The following is a 26,147-nucleotide window of genomic DNA, read 5'->3' as shown; positions in this document are numbered from 1 at the left end:
TTTCCTCTTTTACACAACTGTTAAACACTCAGGAGCCCTGCCTGGTTTATTCACCTGGTCGGCTTAGCTCCTATTGATTTTGAGGGAGCTAAAAATCTTCCCTACCCCAGTTCTGTCACCATTGGACAGACGTGAGCCCACAGGGAACTGCTCTCTCGCTCTCTCTGTCTGCTGGAAATAAAGAAAAAGCGCTATTCTGTCTGTGGAAAGTGCCGTTCCTTTAAGTAGCCATAAGGGTCCTGCAGTGGCAGTGGGATGGAGGGTTACTTGACCAGGGAGAGTGCTGCTCCCTCTAGCCCCCCCATGCCACTTATGCCTCAAAGACCTTCATCAACATTGTGCTCTTCAGATGTTTTGGACTACAACTCCCATCAGCCCTCAAGCTGTGGTGACTAGGGCTTATGGGAGTTGTAGTCCAAAACCTGTGAAGGGCACTAGACTGGCAAAGTTTGACCTAGGAGGAGAAGCATTGTGTCAAGCCCACCTGAAATGCCAGGTGCCACACAGACAGTCCCAAGCAGTTAGCAAATATATGTGTTTTGTTGCATGAATGGTGAACTACACCAAACTTGAGCAATTTTGGCTGTCTCTGGCTTGGTTGTCCAAGCTGCAGGTAACCAAAATCCAAACTGCACTACTTGTTGAATAAGTGGATATTTCCCAAACTGTGGTCCATAGACCACCAGCTTTATTCAGGTTCATACAGAATTCAAATCACAGACTTCAGATTATAATACAATGCAATGTAAGAAATAAAAGACGCAATAGAAATACAATTAAAGAATCGTATAGCTTCTAGCACGTTAGAATTGCCACAGCAGGTAGAAAAACCATGAGGTGGGCTGCCAAGACTGCAATTTTCAAGTGGTCTGTGAGGGCATGTAGTTTGGGAAACACGGGGATATTTCATTGTTGTAACTAGGCCTGGGATCTTATGGTAAAGGGTAGGTCAAAAATCTAATTAATTAATTGTTGTTTTTAAATAACAGATAAGTGGATTTCCGCTGCAAAGGTGCCCTTCGGTCCTCACTCTTAAAACCAAGTTACCGTATTTTTTGCTCTATAAGACTCACTTTTTCCCCTCCTAAAAAGTAAGGGGAAATGTGTGTGCGTCTTATGGGGCGAATGCAGGCTGCACGGCTATCCCAGATGCCAGAACAGCAAGAGGGATCACTGCTTTCACTGCGCATTGATCCCTCTTGTTCTGGCTTCTGAGATTCAGAATATTTTTTTTTCTTGTTTTCCTCCTCCAAAAACTAGGTGTGTCTTATTGTCTGGTGCGTCTTATAGAGCGAAAAATACGGCGAGCGACCACAGTGTGTTGGATGTTTGAGGGGAGAAAGCTGCGGCAGTGCCAGCCAGCTTTTGTGGGAAGAGCTATGGTAGTCCTTCCGCAGGCTCCCATAGGAGTGGGCAGCTAATGCTCCCTTTGGAAGGCAGTTCTGCTGAAACTGGCAAGTCTTACCTGCAAGTCAAGAAAGAGTAGAACTGGGGTGTGAGAAGAGCTTGTGTTACGTGTCCTTCCACAGCATTTCAAAAACTAGTCATTGTAATGGAACAGGGCCACCAGGGGGCGCCCCAATAGCTACAGATACATCCAGCCTGCACCTTAGACTGGAGTTCAGGTAATAATAATAATAATAATAATAATAATAATAATAATAATGGAAGATTCACTTGCACAAGATGCAGTGATGGCCATCAGTGTGGCTGGCTTTAAAAGAGGATTAGACAAAAATTGACTACTGACAACGGCTCCTACCCATTATGGCTACATTCTGCCTCCATTGTCTGGGGCAGTTTGCCTCTGAATACCAGTTGCCACGAATTGCAGGCAGGGAAAACTACTGTTGCACTCATGGCCTGTGAGTGGGCTCCCCCGCAAGAACAGGAAGCATTGCTAGCAGCTTCATTGCGTCAAAATAGCATTCCTAAATGGACTTTGCCCCCCAAATACACATTTCTAAATGTATTTTCTGTCAAAATAGGCAGTCATAGATGTATTCTCTTGTCAAAACCATGCACTTTAAAATGCATACATTTTTTAGGCAAGAGCTGTACCACCGTAACATTTGGATGAGGGTGAAATCCAGCGGATAGCAACAGTCTGGTCCTCACCTTAGTCTGGCAAGTGTGGATCAGTTCAGTTTGTATTGGAATTCCCAGGGACTGAGCTCCTCAAGGAGCCCTAATCTTTTCTTAGAGAGCAGTGGGATATAAATCCATACGCTTTGGAGAGTTGGAGTTGAACGGCTTGTTAACCTTTCGCTGGCATGAGTGGCTGGCCCTGTCATTCTTCAAGGGCTCAAATCCTGCTCCATGTCGCTAGAAGTTAAATCTCTGAGCAGGTGGGTGGGCGCGTAGCCTCTCTGCAGTGCATGTAGGCAAATGCCTGAACATGAGCGCAAACTGTGGCTGCCGAGGGGTATTCCGAACTGCTGCTGACACATTGGGCCCGGCCATTACGTGTGCTTGTTCTGTTCAAAAGGACAACCAGCCTCTTGGCTTTTAAATCAGCCAAGGGCAAGCTGAACAACAGGGAGCACCAATGAGCAAGTCCGAGAAACTCTTGTGGGCAACACACACAGAGCAACGAAGAACATGCCACAACCTATCCTGTTGGTTATAACCGAATGCTTCTTGCCCATCTAATCTCAGCAAGGGGAGGGGAATCTGGGGCCACCAGGGGAGATCTCTGTAAGCACCCTCAGGCACCATGCTGGCAACCCCTGTATACATGATAAAGTCAGGTGAAGGGTGCCTACAACCCTGCGCCATTGTGGAGGGGGTGTGTGGGTGGAGGTGGCCAAACAAACATTTCTCATTTTAATCCCGTGTTTCTCAACCTGTGGGTCCCCAGATGCTGTTGGACTACAACTCCCATCATGCCTAGCCAGCATGACCAGTGGCCAGGGATGATGGGAGTTGTAGTCCAACAACATATGAGGACCCACAGGTTGAGAACCGCTACTTTAATCTGTGAAATGTGCATGGGGAGTCATAGATGTGGTGGGTGGGATGGGAAGAAACAAAGGCCAAAGGCGAGGGGTAGGCATTCACTCTCCCTTCTCCCCAAGGCAGTCACCCCACCTTGGTTCATGGGTGGGCCGGCCCTGGGGATTTAACCATTTCCCCACCAGCTGGGACCCTGGTCTGGAGCAGGGCCTTCATGCCTGTTATTTAGTTGAAGTAAGCCATTCATCCTATTGCTACAAGTGGGGTTAACATCACGTCTAGGGTCATAGCCACACCATACATTTAAAGCACATGGCTTCCCCGAAGGAATCCTGGGAACTATAGTTTGCTAAGGGTGCTGGGAATTATAGCTCTGTAGTAGAAACTACAGTTCTCGGGGTTCTTTGGGGGAAGCCCTGAGTGTTGCAGTGGTATAAATATGCTTTAAATGTGTAGATGTGACTGAGTTCGACCTTCAGAGAGCCCCTCTTAGCTTTATTTTTCTCAATGCCCAACAAACAGAAGCGTATCGACTTACTAAGTATGTTTTCTGTGTTCTCTGTTACGAGGGGGCCTTCAGGGTCAGGGTCAGGCCTGGGCTCTAGGAAGTACTCGGAAGCAACACAGCTGCCCTTTTTCTGACCTGCAGAAGAAGAAGAAAACACATCACATTCATGGTGTCAAAAGCTTCTGGGAAGGGGCCAAAGGTTAGATCAGGTGGGAACCTCATACAGGTCCAAGGGGTGGAAAGGACTATATGTCTCTGAGGTAGGTCTGGCCAAGTGAGAGGACCAGCAGGGCCAGCCCTACTATTAGGCAGAGTGAGGCAGGTGCCTCGGACGGTAGATGTTGTGAGGAGCAGGAGGCAGTGGCAATCCCCTATGGCCATTCCCTGGAGCTGAAGCCCCAGCAGCAGTGGTGTTTCCTTGTTGCCAGTCTGGTTTGAGGAGGGTCTGGTTACCTGCACCTCTCACCCATTCAGCTTCTTCCGATGGGCCACAGACAGCCTTGCGCCAAGTGAGCGCCAGAGCACAGGGCCCATCGAGTCCAACATGCTGTTCTTACCAGATGCCTGAGGAAAACCCACAAACAGGACCTGAGCACAAGAGTTTCTGATTCCTCCAGCAACTGGTCTTGAGAAGCATGCTGCCTCTGGTAGGTAACATAGCCACTGTGGCAACGAGCCACTGACAGCACACAACTCAACTAACTCATGCCGCATATTTCAGCGGGCAGAGCATGAGGGCGTATGCTGCTCTGCTGACTTGATGCATGCCAGTGCTGCCACACTGCAGGTTTTATTTGAGTGGGTAGAAAAGCAGGGGCTAGGAAGCAAGGCCACCCCAGGACATTTTGCTGCCCGAGGTGATCTGCTCCCCTCCCCAGTATTCCATCCATAGAAACCTCCTGAGCTGTTGACTCTCTTGCTTCAAGTTGAGAAAGTTATCTTCTACCACACAAGAGGGCAGCTGACTAGCTTAGGGAATGTGAGGCTGGCCATGTGGCACACACAACTTGCCATCGTGGCTACCTCCAAGGCACCTGAAGCTTTAGTCAGCTGCCTCACTCTGCCCAATGGTAGAGCTGCACATACTAGATAGAGCAAGCAGCAGCAGCAAGGTGGTCTTATTATTATTATTATTTATTTCATTTGTGGGAGCGAGTTCCATAGTTTAACTACACGCTTCATGAAGAAGCACTGGTTGAAGAAGAGGCAGGACATTTGCGTTAGGGATTTGAGGAATGGGGAAATGAGAGCTAGAGAAGTTCACACAGGGCCTACAGGCAGCAGATACATGTATGCTCTTGCATGGGGAAAGTGACCACAGAAGGAAGTTTCAGAGGTGAACAGGTAGGATGGGGGGATTATAGAAAAAGGCGGCCAAGAATGTATATTGCAGCTGTGTGGGTGAGCGATGAAACACACATTATAATTCGAAGTAACCAACCAAAGTACAGTGGTACCTCGGGTTATGTACACTTCAGGTTACAGATGCCGCTAACCCAGAAATAGTACCTCGGGTTAAGAACTTTGCTTCAGGATGAGAACAGAAATCGCGCAGTGGTGGCACAGTGGCAGCAGGAGGCCCCATTAGCTAAAGTGGTTCTTCAGGTTAAGAACAGTTTCAGGTTAAGAACGGACCTCCGGAACAAATTGAGTTCTTAACCTGAGGTACCACTGTACAGGATTCAGGTCTTGTGGTTTTAGTTCCTTTGACTAAAGGAAGTAGGCTAAACCCTCACTCTGAAGGCATTTCTGAACCTACAGAATTCTTCCACATTTTGAGGTACACGCTGCCAGTATTGATGCCACTGTATCTTGAGTGGTAGATTAAGATTCCGTGGGCAGTTTGATCTCAAACATTTGTTTCAGGAACGAGGTTCCTGAATGATGGCTGTTCAAGGAACCTTTTTGAAAGCTGAGCTGCTGTCTCACACCACAGCTCCTCGGAAGAGTTTTGCTCTTCTTTTAACAACCAGCAGTCAGATTGTGTCCAGCAACCTAAGCTTTGCAAGAGTTCAGCTGCAAGTACATGTAGACTTGCAGGCAAACAGAGCAAAACCCAGATATGTGTTGTTTTTAAAGCCCCAATACATGGCCTTACAACTCACTCCCCTCTCATGATCACTTTCCTCAGTTAGATGAAAACACAAATTATGGAAGCAGAGGAAGCCATGCAAGCCTAACGAAGCAGTTTAGATTTGGCCTAGTGACATCATCATCTGTAACTGGAGTCTCCAGGTGTGAGAGGGGAAACTTGACTTTTCAAGGCTCTTACCGGCAAAGAAACAGACCCTCCAGAGCCCAGCGTGCAGTGCCATGACTATCTCGGTGGTCTGGTTCTGCGGAAACACAATCCCTTCCTCCATGAACAGCCAGTAGTCAGTACTGACGGCGATGCCCACCAGGAGCAGTCCACACGCTCCGAAAACACTAGACAGCAGGGTCAGGGCGCGGCTGCTGCAGTTACTCATCCTAGGTGACAGGGGGAGCCACTGGCCAAATGCAGCGCAAGGACCTGGAGGAGGAATTGATAACAATCAGCCAGAGAAACCAGATATTCACACAAATCACACACCCCGCCCAAAAGCTCTACTCACATTAAATTTGAGCTTTTCCTAGTCAAACCGATGGGTTCTCAGAGGCTCCAATAGTTACTGGCTCCCATATTCTTCCTCTTTAACCACAATATCTTTCTTTTCACCAAGAGAACATGGCAGCTGGCTCTAAGCACCACCCTAACTCACTAAAACCTCCCAAAGAATCCAAGGGGTCTTGGCTACAAGACCCTTCACCTTCTAACTCAGGAGTGAGTAACCTCCAGGCTGTGGGCTAAACTAGGCCTGCCAATCTGGCCTGCAGAAGCCGTTTTTGGCCAGCCACGCCCATCTGTCACTCATATGATGTTATATGGCCACCTATCTTTTACCATATAGCATCAGGTGCAGGATAGGCAAAGCAGCAGCTGCCAAGGAGCAACCAGCAGGGCACAAGGTGCAAGATGCAAGCCCTGCTGCTTTGGGGGATGAGGATTAGTTCTACTTGCCTGCCTATCAAAAGTGAACCCATGGAGAGTTGGACACCTTTTTAATCCAGCCCACAGGACAAAAGTAGTTCTCTGCTTTTGCTCTGACCCAGTAGATTTTTTAAACATAAAAATAAATCCATATCCCGTCCATTCTCCCAAAGGATGACTCAGGGCAACAAATATTTCTGTGATTTAAAAAATTACAGTTAAAAACAAAATAAAAACATATCAAAGGCATTTAAAGACAGTTGGAAGCTTTTAAAAATGACAGAACAAAACATCTAAAACAAATTTAAGAACCAAAACAGGTGACTGGATAGTGCCAATGAAATAGAAAAGAATTCAGCAGGCACCTGCCGAATTTTAAACTTCCACTCTACATGACAACCCTGAGAGGCCTTCTAACGACCCTTTCCTAGCTTTCGTACTCTGATGAGGAACCCCTTCATGACTGCCCTCAAATCCCAGAACACTGCAGAAGATTCTGGGGCAGTATTCTGTTTGTGTAGGGTGTCATCCAGGTCTGCTGGGATTACCTATTACAAGGACTGAGAGGGTGCCCAAGAATACTCCCACAATGACCCTGAATAACACTATTCATGGTGCCCTAGAATATGCCCACAATATATCCTTCAGGCAGCTTGTCCACCATTATTGGTCTCAATAAAAAACTCACAGTAAGTTTCTAAGGAGCTCCAGATTTCCTGGAAATAATTTAAAAACTCTTCTACCAGAAATGCTTACTTCCACCTACATATTCTCCTTAAAGGTAAACATAAAGGACCCCTGACAGACGACTTTGGGGTTGTGGCGCTCATCTCGCTTTCAGGCTGAGGGAGCCGGCGTTCGTCTGCAGACAGTTTTTCCGGGTCATGTGGCCAGCATGACTAAGCCGCTCCTGGCGCAACGGAACACCGAAACCAGAGCAGTGCACGGAAATGCCATTTACCTTCCCGCCCAAGCGGTACCTATTTATCTACTTGCACTTTTTGGTGTGCTTTCAAACTGCTAGGTAGGCAGGAGCTGGGACGAGCAACGGGAGCTCACCCCGTTGCAGGGATTCGAACCGCCGACCTTCTGATCGGCAAGCCCAAGAGGCTCAGTGGTTTAGACCCCAGCGCCACCCACATCCCTACATATTCTCCTTACTCTCCTCCCAAAAAAATCTGGGTTATGAAATCTCCACCACCCATACCCTAGCTAGCCCATTAGGCCTTCTGACATGACGCAAGCAAGATTTATAGTTCTCGCCATTCCAGCATAATTCTCTAGCTCACAGTTCATGGGTTTTCAGTCCAACCAGTGTAGCCTTGCTTCTTCCAAGAGCCATAGAATAATAGAGGTGGAAGGGACCGCACAGGTTATCTAGTCCAACCCCCTGCAATGCAGGAATGTTTTGCCCAAGGTGAAACTCAAACCAACAACCCTGAGATTAAGAGTCTCATGCTCTACCAACTGAGCTATCTCAGAGCTAATGTGAAGAAGCCAGACACCCTGGTGTCTACCATGTCTGAGGGGCCCTCAGTAAAGTGCCTTCTGGCAGGACCTGTCCTACATTTCTGGGCCTCCTCCCTCAGGTAGTGGCTGCAGCAGGGCTGCCATCACCACTGGGCATCTGGGTCTGAGAGCTGCCCTGTTAATTTCCTGGAATTTCCTGACGTGCCAGACTTTGTTTTTTCAAGAGGAACCCAGGGCAGGTGTCAGAGGTGGACCCTCCCAGGGTGTGGGCTCCCAAGCACTTGCCCAATCAATCCACTTCATGGTCATGATCTCACCAAGTTTTCTTTTAAAGGGTCAGGTGGCTTTCCTGCCTTCCTTGCTCTGGGCCTTCCTGCCACCTTCCCCAGAACCCCAGAACAATCCAGCATTCCTGATCGCCAGTTTAGGAATAGCGATTCTCAAAATGTCTGTGGGGAAAGGCTGTAGCTCAGTGGTAGAGCATATGGATCTTAGGAACAGTGGAAGTTGCCGTATCCCAATTTCTTGGTCCTTCTGACCATGTCCCAAGCCCTAGGTGGAGATGCTGTGGATTGAATCTGAGACCTTTTGTATGCAAAGTAGATGTTCTGCCACTGAGTTCTGGTCCCGAGTTAAGGTCCCGGGTTCAATCCCCAGTGTCTCATGGGGGAAAGACCCTTGCCTGATATGCTGGACTGCCAATTGACATGGACCAGCCTTCCCCAACCTGCCGCCCTCCAGATGTTTTGGCCTTCAGCTCCAGCCAGCGCAGCTGTGGTAGAATTCTGCTGTAGGCCAAACCGAGCTTAGATGGACTAAAGGCCTTGGCTTGGCATGAGGAGGCCACCTATGTACAAAAAAAACCCCATTTCTTTAGAATATTGTTGGGATTTTTAACAAAGCAAAATGCAGGATGCAAAACAGACCACCACAGTCCTCAAAATGAATATTGCAGAATCATATTCGGTTCATGCTTGTTGCAACCACTAAAGCAGAGAACTCATCAGCAGCTCATAATGACCAAGGTTGTTACAGAGATAAGGCACACTGCTGACTTTAAATGCTCTGGGTAGAGCTGATCCCAATACTGTGGTACCTCAGGTTACATACGCTTCAGGTTACAAACTCCGCTAACCCAGAAATAGTGCTTCAGGTTAAGGGCTTTGCTTCAGGATAAGAAGAGAAAATGCGCAGTGGCGGCACAGCAGCAGGAGGCCCCATTAGCTAAAGTGGTGCTTCAGGTTAAGAACAGTTTCAGGTTAAGAACAGACCTCCGGAACGAATTAAATACTTAACCTGAGGTACCACTGTACACCAAAAATGATCCCATAGATTGGGAATGGTGAATTATGAGCATGTTTACTCATAAATAAGTCTTGTTGTGTTCAATGGGGCTTGCCTCCAGGTAAGGGCTTAACCCCGCAAAAAAAAAATGGGTAAAGAATTTATATTGTAACACACTAAGAAATCTGGCTGCCACATAGGGCTGAGGGAGGCATAATGGTTTTCACTTTCCTCCTAGGAAGTCAGAAGGGTCTAGCTCAGTGGTGGGGAACCTGTGGCCCTTCAGATTTTGTTGGACTCTAATTCACGTACACACCATAGACTTAAAGCTAACACGACTTCCCCCAAAGAATCATGGGAACTGTAGTTTGTTAAGGCTGCTGGGAATTGTGACTCTGTTGGGGTAAACTACATGTCCCGGGATTCTTGGGGGGAAGTCATGTGCTTTTAATCTACTTTAAATGTATATTGGCATGCCTTGGTTTGGTTCCAGATGGTTTCAATAAAGCGAATATCGCAATAAATCAAGTCACATCATATTTTGGGGGGTTTCCCAGTGAATGTAAAAGTTATGTTTGCACTATACTGTGGTCTATTAAGCCAGGCCCCCTTGGCTGCTGGGGAGGGAAAGGGAAAAACCAGCCCCAGCCCTAGCCAGCTCCACTCCCTTGGAGAGAAGAGCATTGGTGGCGGACTTCCTTCCCCTGCTGGCACCTGCACTCACGTCCTTGTGAGAAGCAATATCTGTGAAGCACAATAAAACGAGGTGTGCTTGCAGTGTGTATATGCTGCCAGAGAAGAAAAGGCCAGGAAACATGGAGGGAAGGGAGTGTGTGTGGACAGGGAAGAGGAGTAATTGTAGGGCTGCCATCCGTTCAGATTTTCCTGGGATTTCAAAGGCAGAATTAACATCCAGGGGAAATTTCTGAAAGGCTGCACATTGTCAATCGAAAATTGTGGTATTTTGGCTCAACAACTTTTTGGGTGTGCTGGTTTTTACGCTTTGAAAGATGGCTATCCTAAGCAACTCACAAGGCTAATGTTCACATGTTGATTTGAAATGACTAGACAAACCTTTGGCTGCAAGCCTCTAGACCAGGGCTTTCCAAACTTGGGTCTTCAGCTGTGTTTGGACTACAACTCCCATCATCCCTAGCTAGCAGGACCAGTGGTCAGGGATGATGGGAACTGTAGTCCAAAAACAGCTGGAGACCCAAGTTTGGAAAGCCCTGCTCTAGTCCACTACTAAAGCTTTATAACCACAGCAGTACACCACCATCACCTTCCAATCATTCATTCTAGTGCTTGCTTCGGGTTGTGGGGGCAAGACTTGGAGGGATACCTACAATGGGCAGGAGTTTAATTTTGTGCTGTGTGACATATATTTGTATCTTGCTTTTCTGCCTAGGTGCTCAAGGTCATGCATGTTTCCCCCTCCCCCCCTTTTATATTTGCAACAGTCCTTTGAGGTAAGCTAAGCAAAGTTACTATATGTCCATAAGAAGCAGTTATTGTCAATAGATTATTGGGGGGGGGGCGCCTCGGAGGAAAGGCAGGGACTGCAATCCACAAACAGTGGTACCTCGGGTTACAGACAGTTCAGGTTACAGATGTTTCAGGTTACAGACTCCGCTAACCCAGAAATAGTACCTCGGGTTAAGAACTTTGCTTCAGGATGAGAACAGAAATCGTGCTCCGGCAGCGCAGCAGCAGCAGGAGGCCCCATTAGCTAAAGTGGTGCTTCAGGTTAAGAACAGTTTCAGGTTAAGAATGGACCTCCGGAATGAATTAAGTTCTTAACCTGAGGTACCCCTGTACAATGAACTGGGACCTCCTCCCTCTTGCTCTCTCCTTCTGGTGCCAATCTAAACAAGCAGTCAGAGGAGAAGAGGGTGACCATGCGCCCTGGTTTACAGAGGATAGCCCTCTCTTTGAAGGGCTCTATCCGGTCCAGGTCTGGATTAAGGAGAAGCAGGAGAGGCCTTGAAGGTGCCTGTCACTGCTGAGCCCCTGAACAGCAGACAGAGCAGGCCACCAGGTTGCAGCCTTTCCCAACCATGCCGAGAGCCAGTGCTGGTCCTACTCATTGGTCCTACTCATTGTCCCTTGTTCCGCAAGGGACAATGACAATAAAGATATCGTATATCGAGTAGACCCGTTGAAGTCAAATTCACACTACTTACTTAGGTGCATGCGTTTTCTACTACTCTGACCCGAACTTAGTTGAATGGATGCATCCCTGAATTTGCATCTTGACAGAAAATCAGCGTATGGAAATTTGACGCAGACCTGGCATCCTCTCTTTTTGTTGATGCGCCGCCGTTCCTCTTTTGAGCCAATGCGTGTGTAGCCTCCTCTCTTAGAGGAGAGAGTGCAAGGGGACCAGGAGGCTCCAGAGGTCGGCAGTTGGACCTCTGCAGGGAGTGGGCCTTAGCAGATGCCCAGTGTTGTGACCCCTTACCCCCTACACACATGCCCCACAAAGTCTTGAGCCACGTTCTACCTGCCTGTCCCCAAACACCAGTCTCTGCTTCTGGTCCTTCATGTAGATGTTTTAAAAAGAGATTTGGAAACAGCAGAAACAACGTTGTACCTTCTCAGTCTCACTCTTCTTCCCACACCCTGAATTATCCATCACACCTGTGGCTGGTTTCTCACCCCCCACCCAATGGCTTCTGGGATTCAAGCTTGCAGTGTGGGTTGAACTGGCTGATGCCTTCGAACCTCTCCACCTCTATGATTTCCTGTCTGACCTGGAAGCCCTGCACCAGTTGTGCCTGAGTGGGCTGTAGTAAACATAGGGAGAGCTGGATGGAACTCTGCACATGCTCAGAGACAATATTCTTGATATAGTCTGGGGCTTAGCACTGATACAGAAATGGTCTGTTCTGGGAGTGGAAAGCAGTGAGATCTCACCTGAAGCGCTGAGCTCCCCTCACCCCTTCCTCAATTTCCTAGCCCTCAGTGCTAATCATTTCAGGCCAGTTCTCTTGATGGGTTTCTGTGGAAGGATGGGGGGGGGGAATAAGCCTTCTTGTGCAACCCACCCCCCACTCCATGGAAGACCCATCTCTTCCATTGATTTATCTCTTGCAGAAGTTGATGTCATGAAACACAAAGATGACAACTATCCTCATGTCCCAAAGCCGTATATGGGAATCACATGAGAAATACATTTGCAGCAGTGGGGTGGGGGTTGAAAACATGTAGAGCAGGGGTGAGTTGCTTCAAGTACATGGCTGCTGCCCCAACCTCCAGTCTCCTCCAATTACTGGGCCTCTGGAATCCAGGGTGCCCCCCCCCCAGTCTGCCCCATATGCACATCTCCACCACCCCCGACACCCCAAGCCATCAAGGCTTTGCTCCCTTCCGTTGCATAGTTATGGTTTTCTCCAAGATATGTTTGTGCTTTCAGAGAGTCCAGCATCATCCCCCTCACAATGGATTTTCAAGCACTTTTTTTCCCTGGCTTGTGTCTCCAGGGGTTTCTATTTATGCCCTCGACTGCATTTGTGCTGAAGAGAGGGACCAAAAAAAGACCTACACTCTCTCTCTCTCTCTCTCTCTCTCTCTCTCTCTCTCTCTCTCTCTCTCTGTGTGTGTGTGTGTGTGTGCATGTGTGTGAAGGATAGGAAAATAGTATCTGGCCTAGAATGGAGGGCCGTGGGGATAGGGGCAGTCTGAATGGCAAAGAGTCTGTCATGGAGAGGGGTGGCACCAGAAAAAGGGTGGGGGGCGCAGAAGGCACAAAGTATATTTTTAGGTAGTTGAGAGAGAGAAATAGCAGCATATGTTAACAACAAGAATCCAGAAATGGGGGGGGGGGAGTAATGGGGGCAATACCTTGTTAGAGGGCCCAAATCCTTGGGGGGGGGGGTCAGATCCTTGGGGGGGCACCCTCTGACACTGCCCCTAGTTAAGGAGAGAAATAAAAATATACCCTCTCCCCCCCTTTCCTCTTTAAAGATGGAGGGCACAAGGAGAAGGGGACGACAGAGGATGAGATGGTTGGATGGTGTTCTTGAAGCTACCAGCATGAGTTTGTCTAAACTGCGGGAGGCAGTGGAAGACAGAAGTGCCTGGCGTGCTCTGGTCCATGGGGTCACGAAGAGTCGGACACGACTAAACGACTAAACAACAACAACAAATATCAACCTCCCCGCCTTACTCCCTATGTAACAGAGCCCCCTACTGCCTGCCCAAAGCATTGTTTATAGCCCCTTAGCAGTGAAGTGTCACCCCACCCCCCAGAGGAGAACCTTTATTCGATTCCTCCCATCTGTGATTGTTTTATTTTGGTTACAGAAGGCGGCGCAATATGGTCACCCTACTCACACACATTCCTCTTCCTGTTCCAGATCTGTATATGCATACACAACATTCAAGGGAGAAGGAGCGTGTGTGTGTGTGAGGCGGGAGAGGGGGAGAGAGAGAGTGGATGATATGTTTGTGGGAACAGATAGGAGGAGGTTTGCAAGGACAGCCCAAGTCCCATCTGCACTGTCCGTTTCAAGACATATCATACCACTTTAAACAGTCATGGCTCCCCCTCACCCCAAAGCATCCTGGGAACTGTCATCCAATAAGCTTGCTGAGAGTTGTTCGTTGGGAGAGCCCTATTTCCCCCCACAGAGCTACAGTTCCCAGAGGGGTTGATTGTTAAGGGGAATGGGGTGTCTCCCAAAAATGCTTGGCACCCTTAGTGAGCTACAGTTCCCAGAATTATTTGGAGGAAGCCATGACTGTTTAAAGCGGCATGATACCACTTTCAACGTACTGTGCAGATGGGGCCAAAGACAAAGGTATGGATGGGAAGCAGCGGCCTTAATGCTGAGTCCGACCATGGCTCCATCTAGGTCAGTATTGTCAACTTTGACTAGTAGCGGCTCTCCAGGGTTTCATGCAAGGTCTCTTTTCCTAGCCAACCTTGGAGATACCAGGGATTGAATCTGGGGCCTTCTGCATTCAGAGCTGGTGCTTTGCCACTGAGCTATGGCCCCCCAACCAAACAGAAGATCACATGAGCAGAGAGAGGTTTAAAGACCTGGGTGAGGCTGTCACTCACTGGAAGTCATTAGGCAGAGGCTGGGCAGCCACTGTAGTGTAGTGGGTAGAGTACTGAACCTGGGAGTAGAGTACCTGGGAGACCAGGGTTCAAATCCCCACTTGGCCATGAAGCTCATTGGGTGACCTTGGGCTGGCCGCTATCTCTCAAGCTAACCTACCTCACAGGGTTGTTGTGAGGATGATGTGGAGAGAGAGGCAGAAGTGTGTACACCCCCTTGAGTTATTTGGAGATATGCTGTGATATATATGTATATATATCTCACAGCATGAGCTTCATGGCCAAGTGGGGATTTGAACCCTGGTATGTGTGTGTGTATATATATATATATATATATATATGCAGGTTTTGGTGTCTTCGGGTGTCTTCCCGTGTAAGAGTTGGGGTGTCTAGGCGACGTTTCGACGAGGTCTCACTCGTCATCTTCAGGCTGGTGCTTTCGGCTTCTTGTTACTAGAACAGAGCAGGATCTCAGTGTTTGAGTTCCTATAAATACTGTTGAGGGGGTGTGGTGTATAGCCTCCAACGTTCTGGGCAGAGAGGGAGTTCCCAGGTTAGTGTGCCTTTTCTTCTTTTGTTCCTTAATTACTTGAGGGATATCTTGAGTGATTTCTTGAGTGATATTCTGAGTACCACTTAGGAGGGTCATTAGGTGTGGATTAGTTGCTAAAGCTTTCGTGTCTTGACCTCTTGAGCTTGTGAAAAGTTTTTCTGAGAAGATGGCTGTACTGCACTTAGTTGTGCTCTGGCTTGGCTTCGTGTATAGGGGCGAGCTGTGGTTTTGTGCCCTGTGCCAGCCAGATCTGTGTAGGGAAAACTTCCTCTCTTTACCAACACATGAAAGAAACAGGACACGAAATTAATTTTGCAGATTCCAAATTGCTCTTTAACATGGAACATCACCACAAGAGAATAATCATGGAAGCCATCGAGATAGAGAAACACCCTCACAACATGAACAAGCGTGACGACACGTCCCGCCTGCCAGACATCTGGAAATTAGCCCTCCCCACAAAAACCGACACCAGAACCAGAGACACACAGAACGCCATCTCCAATCAACCACACCAGACCCAAACCCAGACCCTCTCCACAGATAAAGTACAGACACCATCCAGTAGCCAAACCATAGTGGCACCTCCGGATGCTGCACCCCCCTGCAATCCCTACACAGATCTGGCTGGCACAGGGCACAAAACCACAGCTCGCCCCTATACACGAAGCCAAGCCAGAGCACAACTAAGTGCAGTACAGCCATCTTCTCAGAAAAACTTTTCACAAGCTCAAGAGGTCAAGACACGAAAGCTTTAGCAACTAATCCACACCTAATGACCCTCCTAAGTGGTACTCAGAATATCACTCAAGAAATCACTCAAGATATCCCTCAAGTAATTAAGGAACAAAAGAAGAAAAGGCACACTAACCTGGGAACTCCCTCTCTGCCCAGAACGTTGGAGGCTATACACCACACCCCCTCAACAGTATTTATAGGAACTCAAACACTGAGATCCTGCTCTGTTCTAGTAACAAGAAGCCGAAAGCACCAGCCTGAAGATGACGAGTGAGACCTCGTCGAAACGTCGCCTAGACACCCCAACTCTTACACGGGAAGACACCCGAAGACACCAAAACCTGCATTCCTGTACCCGTGAAAATCTACGAAAGCATATATATATATATATATATATATATATATATATATATATATATATATATACACACACACACACACACACACACACACACACACACACACACACTAAATAATAATAGTAGATATGGAGGTGCTCTGCCTCTCAATTCCTGCATCACCCAGGGGGGTTGGACCAGATAGCCTACAAATACATTTTCCAACTCTAGATGGTAAGATTATAGGATGGACAGACAGGTGGACAGACATTTACAAGAGAAGAAGAAGAAGGATGATTGGCAGACAGATATTTATTGCCATGATGGATGCACAGATAGGTATTGACGGACGGGTTGCACTGTGGCTCAGCTTGATGACATAAGTTTTTCATGCAGTTTCTGCATAATTTACTGTAAGTGGTATGTTGTTTCCCACATTGAAGTGATGCACACAATAGCAGCTTAAAATGCAGCAATGTCGCTTCCCCTCCCCATTTCAAGTCGACTTGCATGTTGCTGCATGCGCCTGAGGGCGGGAATGTCTTTACCCGATGCACTTTATGTTTCCCTGTGCCTGCAATGCGCCCCCCAAACTCCTGTTCAATGAAGCTGTCATCTGGCCATGGCCTGCCATCTGCACATGTGCAATGACTGTTTCTAGCGTACACACCTCAGCTTCACCATGGCTTCCATCTTCAAATCAGATGGGAACTGGTTTGTGAGGACAGCTGTATTTCTCAAGATAGATAGGGATTGTGGCTAATGTTATGTGTACAGCGCTTCAAACACCAGCAGTGGGAGCGCACTGGAGCCAGAGTAAGTCGTAATGCGTACACAGTATCAATCTGCAGGATAGGGCCAATTAAAAAATTAAGGGCAATATAGTTATACAAGGAAAACAGACAGGATTGTGAGAGGTGCATGAGCAAAAGACAATAACTTGGCAGGAGAGGAGATCCACACCTAGAACGGGATGAGTGGAAATCTCTCCATTGAACTTGTATTCAAAGAGCTGGCCTGCAGGGTTCATCATACAATATGTCTAATGCAACTTTCCGAGACCTATTATATACTGATCTGTAAGTGCTCTCTGTCACAAGTCCTGAAGTTCTTTGTACGTAAGATATTCTATTTCCATGCTCAAAACAACTCATCTGGAATAACCATTGTCCATTTTTAATAGCAATCACAAACTCCAGTTGCTCAATAAACATGTTATGAGAGAGTATGAGACATCTACCCTTTTCACCCCCCATTTCAAAACTCAACTCGTGAGTCCCAAAGGGTGGTTGAAGATACTTAAGGAGCAACAAATCTGTGCTATGTTGCCTTGAGTATGTGCTCCTAGCCTGAGTACAAACCCATTGAGTAGCACCTACAGATCAAGAACCAATGCTGGCCAGTTGTTAAGAGTGAATGAAGCCCATAGCTATCTATAGACCCATCACCTCAGCTGGGTTTGCAGTGAAGTGCCTATAATCCAAGGCTGTGAGTTTGAGATGCACATGCTTTGCATACAGAAGGTCCTAGGTTTGATCTCAGCCATTCAGTAGTATCTGGTGCCCACTGGGACTGGCAGGGTGGAAGGAAGGAGGACAAACAGTAGGTGGAGCCAGAGTACCAATGACTGGCAGAACCAACTCACTCTAGTTTTGCTCCCTTCCCTTCTGAGTTCTACAAGGGCAACAAGACCAAGGAAGAGGATGCTAATAGGCAGTGCCATGCCCTGGACTGGCTGCAAGCAGGAAGGCAGGGAGCTGGTGGGAGATGGCTGAGGGCAATGCCCCATTTGCCCTAATGGACCAGCTTCCATTATCTGCTGTAGCAAGTCCTGAGAACCCTGAGACCCCCCTGGAGAGCCACTGTCCGTCAGAGTAGGCAATACTGGTCATCTGGTCTGGTTTAAGGAAGCTTCCTATGATCCCATGAGTGTTGACATTTGACCCCTTTCCCTTAAGTTAGGGTGACCACCCTTTCCCCCAGTCTTGCTCCTGAGCCTTTAACAGCAGCCTGCTCCATAGAAATTTAGCTGGTGGAGCTTTTGCTGCCACATATTTCCATGGCAGGAAAAGCTTCCCATTAACTACAGTGGCTGGTGTCTGTTGGGGCTGGTTGGGTGGATGCAGGGAGCCTAGTCAGTAGGTGGCGCCAGAGAGCCAATGACCTGCAGAACCAACTCATTCTAGTTTTGTTCCCATCCTTCTCCTCCCTGCTGAGTTCTACGTGGAGATTCAGGAGCAAGAGGAAGCTGACAGCCAATGCCTTAAGTAAGAAGGCAGGCAGGCAGGCAGGCAGGCAAGGGCTGTTTGGAGGCCAATTGTGGAGCAGTGCCCCGTTTGCCCTAATGAACCAACTTCTACGGCCTGTTAAGCCACTGACTGCAGTGTGGTGTTCTGACTAGGGAGTCGCAGGTTCAAATCCCTGTTCTGTTATGAAACTGAGAGGATGGTTTTGGCTATCAATTGTCCTAAGAGAGCTGTTGCAAGACTAACACTGGGATATTATTAGGGTAAAATGGGATAAGCCCATGTATTTTGCCCTGGTGACTCTGGATCGGATTGTGATGAATTAAACATATAAATGGGGACTGCTGCTGAATTGTCACCAAAAGTGAAATCCAAAATGAACTTGTAGACTCCTTCTCAGGCAAAGCCTCCGCATAATTTCAAGAAAAACCAAAAGAGTTAAAATAAAACTAGCAACATTTCCCAGGAGATTTTTGCGCATGCACCCATGTGTGTGCGCACACGCACACACGGGTGCACTTTCCACCTAACACAGACTTTCCATGTTAAAAGGGTCACCCGTATTCATAGGCCAAATAAATAGGCCAAAGGAAACCATCTTTGTTACAGTTTAATTTCACTCTCCCCGCAAGGAGTTCAGGATGGCACTAATGGCCCCATCCACCCCAATTCATCCTCACAACAACTCTGTAAGGAAAGTGAGTCTGAGAGAGCATGACAGGCCCAGAGCCAGCCAGTTAGCTTCACGGATGAGGAGGGATTGAGGGTGCAGGGTGTCCTCCCAACACACTAGCCACTATACCACACTGCCTCCCATACAATAAGCGTAAAAGTGTTTCCCCTCCCCATAACCACTAGTGCAACTCATAAAACGATTCCTTCTCCTCTGCCACCACCACACTGGTCCCCCCACATTCTGCCCCACAGCATGCTGTTGTCATTGTATAGTTGGTTGTGTGTGCGCGCCCCCCACAAATGTAACAAACCTAGCACAAATGCAGCGCACATTCTGCTTGACCCCTCTGTATCTCATGCACCAATATGCTAGATTAAATCTCACCCTTTAGCTCAATGCCAGAACCCACCCCAAATACCTCTTCCTTTCTCCCAGCTCCACAGCAACCACATCTCTTCCCTCCAGCAAATACTGTACCATATTCATCTGTGGCGGGGAATACAATCTTACAGCAATGTCACCATCTGGGATTAAACATTTGTGGGTTTGTTTGTTTTCAGGGGCGCGCAGTGAGACAGAAATATACACTGTATTAAATGCAAAATCTTGCTCTTTTTGCTTGAAAACCATCTCTCTTTCAAGTAGACTCACACATCCAGCAGAAAAACACGGAGGGGGGAGGAGGAGGGGTTGGGAATAGCTCCTGGACGCAAGCTGAAACCTCAGAATTGCTGTTACAATTATAATATCACACTCTATACACACAAAGGGCTCGTTCCGAGAATTTTGTATTTGTGCGCTAGCATTGAGAATTCACATGCACACCGAGGGTATAGAATTCACATAGACTTCAACGTTGAAAGGAATTCACTTGCGCGACCACAGTACATACTCTCTCAAAGAGGGCAATCTGCCAAGAATTAATGGGAAATATGCAAACATTAAATCTACTCCTGCCACACACACACACACATACACAAACAGTTAAATAAGATGCACATATAAGACTACACACACATACACACACCATCCTCATCTTTATGCACCATGTAATCTAAGCACCGAGGCGTTAAAGGGGCCTCCCATAAATCAGGTACCCTCATGTGCACTAACATGAAGAGGGGTGGGAGGTAAGCGTAAACATAATTCAATTGACACCACCCTGTGAAATTGCACACACAAGCTAGAGAGACAGGAGCTAATAGTAATCACAAACACAGACACACACCATTGGATAACCTAGACAGATTGATGTTAAAAGGATTGAAGAGGAGCTCTTGCTTGCTTGCTTGCACACTCTCTCTCTCTCTCTCTCTCTCTCTCTCTCTCTCTCTCACACACACACACACACACACACACACACACACACACACACAGTGCTGTAGAAAATCACAGGCACATGCATTACATACCAGTGCAACACCTTGACAAAGGTGTCAAAGCTACCCTAATGCTGCATGCTGTATTTAAACAGAACAAAACCAGTGAAACATACTAGTGCTATGTTGGAAGTGTGCTAAAGGGACAGTACCAAACTACAGGCTGGAATCACTCTCCTAACATAGAACACTGTTTTTAAATCACAGACATCCTGCCTGCCAGGCAGTGCAGTGCACAGAGAAAGGTGCAGAATGAATTTACATCCAGCAATCCTCTCTCTCTCTCTCTCTCTCTCTCTCTCTCTCTCTCTCTCTCTCTCTCTCACACACACACACACACACACACACACACACACACTATACTGGTGCAGCATACGGCTCATCTAAATTAGCAGTTCTGGCTGTTTTGCAACACACATACAAAATGCATTTAAAGGGATTTGTATCTACTAGGCGTCAAAAAATAAATAGGAAGATGGGCGTAGTGTTGTATAAAGGCATGAACCCACACTGCTCCGTATGTAATGTTATAGTTGAAAAGGTTTAACTGAAGGCAGCTGTTCGAAATCAGTTTTGTGTTCGTGCTTGGCTCTACAGAAAGCCAGAGAAATCTACAGAAAGGACGCTGAACCGTACATGCTTACTAGGTGTAACGGGAATCACACACACTGAAAAACATGAGATTTCATATGAAGTGACATGCAGTGTTTTGTATTGACTATACGCACATATATGTACTAGCAAGGGAAGTTCCCACCTGCACAGACTCCACATCTCTGGGGGAGAGGAGGATTATGCCAATAAAAATTGCTTCCCATGCACCTCAGTGTAATAACAGAACCGCACAGAAACGAGTTAAGGATGTGTGTTCTCTTCACTAACTTATTACCAAAGAATCCAAACATATCATCGCCAGTCTGTGCTGTTATGTACCAGAGAAAACCCAGCCTTCATCCAAGAGGATCTGAAGGAATTCACTAACACACCAACCAGAGGGCTTAAAAGTTAAGCATCTGCAATGCACATCAGGTGCTACAAAACAGCCATTCCGCTGCCCCTCAAGGAAAGGCCACAAGCTCACACCCAGTCCAAAGTTGTCCAAAGTAACACAACACTGGGCGAATCATCCAGAGTGGGAACGCAAAAGAGCAGCATGACATTAGCGAGATTCTCTTTTACTTAGGGCCAGCCAAGCAGGTTACAAGCTTCTTAATTGCACAGAACTCCGGGGCTGCCGGGGAAGAGTCCTGTGTAACTCTGAGGCTTCCATCCTCTTAGAACTATTAGCTGATCTGAGCCATGATAACCCCTCTCCTCATTCTGGGTCTCTAATGCAGATGGACACACAGAGAGAGCAACCTGCCTTGAAGCGAAGGGAAGGCGATTCCCAAGCAGGACAATGTAGCAGCTGTGTTACTAGCAGGGATTTCAGCGCACTGTTGGGAAGGGAGGTGGGCTAAGACGGGGTCTGTATCTCTCACCTTGCTGTTAGAATCCCACCGGAGCTTTGAGATCCTTGCTCTTCCACCGCACCTGCATCGCTTTCCTGCTTTTTATTCTTAGTTATCTCTCCTTTTTCTCTCGCTCCAACCTTCCAAGGGGTGGCTGGGAGTTGGGATGGGATGTCACCCGTTCCCTCTTTCTTAAGGGAGGGAATCTTCTTGAAGGGCCGGTGACTACGCGACCCCCAAGCGACGATGGATCTCTATCGCGGAAGGCCCCATCCAGAAGTTTGCTTCATCCAAAAAGTGGGAGAAGGAGAAGAAGAGGAGGAAAGAGAGAGAGAAAGAGAGAGATGGATGAGAGGAGAAGGGGCTGCAGTCTTCTTCGAGGAGGGGGGACACGGCAGAATGAAAGAGGGAGAAGAAGGAGGGAGCTCTGGGAAGGGGGGGGGGCGCGACGAATGCAGCAGCCAGCCGCGGTTCTGTGGGGTGGGAGCAGGAGGGCGAGCTGGCGGTGGTCAATATGGAGCTGGGGGCCGGAGGAGCCGAGCTGGGGGGCCGGAAGAAGGAATGCAGCAGGAGCAGCAGGAGGGAGACGGGGAATGACAGGATGAAAAAGGGAGCCAAGCGGACGAATGCAGCAGGGGGAAGAAGAAGGGAGCGCGCGAGCAGACGATAGAATGAGGGACGCAGGAGAGGAGGGGAAGAGGCAGAGGGGCGAAAAGAGGGGTGCAGGAGAGGGGGGAGGCGGAGGGGGGGGTTGAAAAGGGGTGCAGCGGATGGGGGAGGGGGAAAGGGAAGCCCTCGAAGGGACGAAGGAATCGGGGACGCGGAAAGGGGGGGAGAGAGAATCGAAGAGGGATCCCGGCAGAAGGAGAGAGAGGGAAGGAAAGGAAGAGGGTCCGGAGGAGGAGGCGGAGGAGAGGGGAGTGCTATGGGGGGGGGGGTGTTTCCAGGCAGGAGGCAAAGGACTGAAAAAGCCACGCAATGGCGAGAGGCTGGGGGGGGGGGCAAGGGAATGCAGTAGCAGAGAAAGGGAGAACGAGCGAGTGGGGAGCGATCAGAAATCGCAGCAGGAGGAAAACCCGTTTGGGGGGGGAGTCAGGGAGCGCAGCAGAGATGCGGGTAAAAGAGGGAGGGGGAGAATTAAATCAATAAGTCCCAGTTGGGGGAAAGGAGGGTCTCCCTCAGCCAAAGATAGCCTCGTTATCTGGAGGGCGACCCCCAAAAGGGGGGAGAGAAGGGTGGCTGTGCGGGGGGGGGGGAGGGATCGTTGGATGGAAAAAGAGAGCGGGCGAGGGGGGCTGCGGTGGAGGCGCGCCGGAGGAGGGAGGAGGAGGGAGCCCGAGAGAGAGAAAGGCTGCTACCGATTTTGTCCTGGGGGGCTTCGATCGGGCAGTGATGCCGCAGTCGGGTGCCGAGAGGTGGCTGCCTGTCTCTCGGTCCCCCTCCCTCCTGCTTCCCCCCTCTCTCCCTCTCCCTCTCACACACTCGCACACTCACACGCACGCACACAAACACACAGGCTGGCACGCACAGGGCGCCCCCGCGGCCGGATCCCGCACGATCACGGGATCCGCTTGGCTGGGAACTGACGAGGGGCGCGAGGAGAATTCACAATCGCCCCAGCCCAGGACACACACACACACACACACACACACACACACACCCCAGCCCGGCTCCCTGCAGCTGGCCGTGATGTCAGAGGGACCACTCTTAAAGGGACACGACGCCCCGGCTTCCCGCCCCGACCTCGCCAGCCGGGGGGAAAGTGGGCTCGTCTGCTGGGTGGTGTGTGTGTGAGAGAGACAGAAAGCGGATAGATCTGAATAGGAGAGGAACGCACAGGACAGATAGCAAGCGAGCAGGATGCAGCGGTGAATATCCGAAACGTGGGGAATGTCGACATTCTCCATACGTTTGACACTCGCGATAACATTCGCTCTGCCCGCATTCACATGTGCGTGGAGCGCGCGTGTGTTGGTCTAGACTGTCGACAGTCAGATATAAAAGTCAGCCTTCACCAAATTTCGGACAATGAGCTAGCCTGGATGTCTGCGTATGTTTTGGTACACACACACACACACAAAACACACGTGTGCCTTAGTGCGGGCATCTGAGCCCAATACATTCACAAAACCGACCTGGGATTGTCAGCATTTCGTCTATGAAGGCGAAGAGTTAACCAATGTTTAGACAGTCATTGTAGCCTATGGAGGTGTTTTTTTCCTCTTGGTACCTGTCATATACAACAACTATCATTAGCATCATCATCATTATTACCTTTATCAGCAGCACCAAAGATTCACAGCTGATGCTGCTGGGATAATGCCAAGTAAATACAGTTCGTTAAAAATGTTAATGATAACAAAACGAGACACCCACAACTGCCACCTGCGCCTTAGAACACCACCTTGTTTTCTGCACACCTCTATGAAATGCACGTAACTCTCCTTCTCACCACCACGCGGGCGCGGAGTCCCCCTTAGTGTGAGCATCAGGATGGGTGGCGAAGGGAGAAAAGAGGTTTTGTAATGAGCCTTCATACGAGGAGTTCCTAGGACTGGCCGTGAGGGGACTGAGCGTCGATGCTCTCTGGAGCCAGAAATCTTGAAAGGGGGAGGGAGATCTGGCTTGGCTTTCTTTTTTCCTTTTCCTTTTTTTTTTTTTTTTGGTAGTCTCGGTTCCTGAGGTCTCTTCGGAAGCTGAAGGGACTCCAGCCTAAGTCAGGAGAGCTCCTGGTCTCTCTCAATGACAGCTTCGTTCAGTACACAACAGAAGATAATCCTGTTGACCCACAAGAAATGACCCAATCCCATATTATGGCAAAACCTTTATCAGATCCTCATTAGATATCATGGCCTTATGAAGTTAATTGCCATAGTTATTAATATGAGTTTTGGTCACGTTGGACGCTTCAGATTCCTTGGATCTCCAAGTAGTAATCTAGTGAGTTTACAGAACTGGGTTTTTGGGTTCCCTTGGTATGTGGAGGAAGTAAATGGGAAGAAACTGGGAGAGGAGCAGCTGTAGACAACTGGGAGGCAAGAAACTGGGAGACAAGCCAGCAGCTGACATAGCTGAGGATGATGGGAGTTGTAGTCTCCAAGACGTCTGAGGCGCACCTGGTTGCGGAAGCCTTAGTCACAGGAGAGACACATCAGTGGGTTTTAAAAATTTATTGTTGTGATTTATTCATCACCTTCCGCACATGTCCCAAGGCGATGCACAAAATAGGATTGAAACAGCTAAATAGCAGTTACAAAAATAAACAGAAACAATGTAGAATGAGCACCGTATGGGAGACACTTATTCATCCAGCTGGGTGCAGCAAAAATGTCTTCTGGGGAAATGTAGAGAGTGGGGTCCTGGCCTATCTCAACAGGGGGCGCTGTTCCACAGAGCAGGGGCAGCCACACTGAAACCCCCAATACTTCATGATTTACTGTTTGGAGCTGAGCTTCTGACCACTGCAGGCAATAGGAGCCAGTGCTCAAGGAAAGTGGCAACAGGTAAAGGGACCCAGTGGCTGATGGGAAGTGAGGGCCTGAGACAGTGGGAGCAAGCTGTAGGAGCTTGTGGGAGCCCAAGGAGCAATGAAACTGATGGGGATGGGTGGGAAGGAAGGAAGGGACTGAGACTCAGGTAGATACAGCTGTAGGGGTGAAGGAAGAAGGAGGGTCTGTTTCAACATTTCAGCATGCTTTAATCTGATCCTCTGTGTGTGGGAGCTAGGACTATTCAGGGCCCACACTTTGCACGTGCTCAGAAGCACTCTTTTTAGTACAGTGGTACCTCGGGTTACAGATGCTTCAGGTTACAGACTCTGCTAACCCAGAAATAGTACCTCAGGTTAAGAACTTTGCTTCAGGATGAGAACAGAAATCGTGCGGCGGCAGCAGGAGGCCCTATTAGCTGAAGTGGTACCTCAGGTTAAGAACAGTTTCAGGTTAAGAACGGACCTCTGGAACGAATTAAGTTCTTAACCCGAGGTACCACTGTACTACTTCATACAATCACATGCCTCTTGAATTTTTGCATGCCATATATTTGTTTAAAAAGCAACACAAACACACAGCCCTGCTAGGAAAAAAAGAAGTTGCCAACTTTGCATTTATTTGTTTGTCAACTGTATACCTGCACCTTTCCTCCCAAGGGAGCCTAGAGCCGCAAACAACAAATGATAAAAAACCCCTCTTTAAAACAATTCCAAATGTAGACTGTAGAAACATGCAAACATTCCCCAGTAAGCCTTCAATGAACTTCAAACCACAACCAGGCACTCAAAGAATCTGAAAAGATAAGATACCACAAAACCCCAATTTGCAACCCTGTCCCCTCCAGAAGGCAGCCGGGCCTTCCCATTCTGTTGCAGAACTGGGCTTCTTTGGTACCAGGTGCTGCAAAAACACCAAATGGTGTCCATTCCTCGCCTTGAGGCATTTTGAGTGGGCGAATGTAGAGATATATTTATCATCAGACA

General features: G+C 48.4%; 2 protein-coding genes and 1 long non-coding RNA gene across 4 annotated transcripts in view; 1 reads left to right on the top strand and 2 right to left on the bottom strand.

Moving 5' to 3' along the window:
• CACNG7 (calcium voltage-gated channel auxiliary subunit gamma 7) overlaps window positions 1-23,305 on the bottom strand; it is a 42,404-nt gene extending 19,099 nt beyond the window's left edge. The window contains exons 1-4 of one of the 2 annotated variants that reach the window (XM_081167156.1): window positions 23,032-23,305; window positions 21,704-21,957; window positions 5,736-5,975; window positions 3,494-3,598 (exon numbers count right to left, since the gene is read on the bottom strand). In XM_081167156.1, the coding sequence (XP_081023282.1) occupies window positions 3,494-3,598; window positions 5,736-5,931 (301 nt within the window). In that variant the 5' untranslated portion in view covers window positions 5,932-5,975; window positions 21,704-21,957; window positions 23,032-23,305. Of the gene's footprint in view, window positions 1-3,493; window positions 3,599-5,735; window positions 5,976-21,703; window positions 23,005-23,031 lie in introns of those variants that run through there. The other variant, XM_081167157.1, reaches the window with a different exon arrangement.
• Window positions 1-26,147, bottom strand: part of LOC308571539 (BAR/IMD domain-containing adapter protein 2-like) — a 195,110-nt gene that overhangs the window by 60,976 nt on the left and 107,987 nt on the right. The window lies entirely within an intron of this gene.
• Window positions 1-26,147, top strand: part of LOC308571567 — a 142,383-nt gene that overhangs the window by 97,732 nt on the left and 18,504 nt on the right. The gene's annotated exons all lie outside the window — the stretch shown is intronic.

This window comes from Podarcis bocagei (assembly GCF_964188305.1).
Source record: "Podarcis bocagei genome assembly, chromosome: 13".
Taxonomy (NCBI): domain Eukaryota; kingdom Metazoa; phylum Chordata; class Lepidosauria; order Squamata; family Lacertidae; genus Podarcis; species Podarcis bocagei.
Note: the sequence above shows the minus strand (reverse complement) of the source record. Positions and strands in the feature narration are given on the sequence as shown.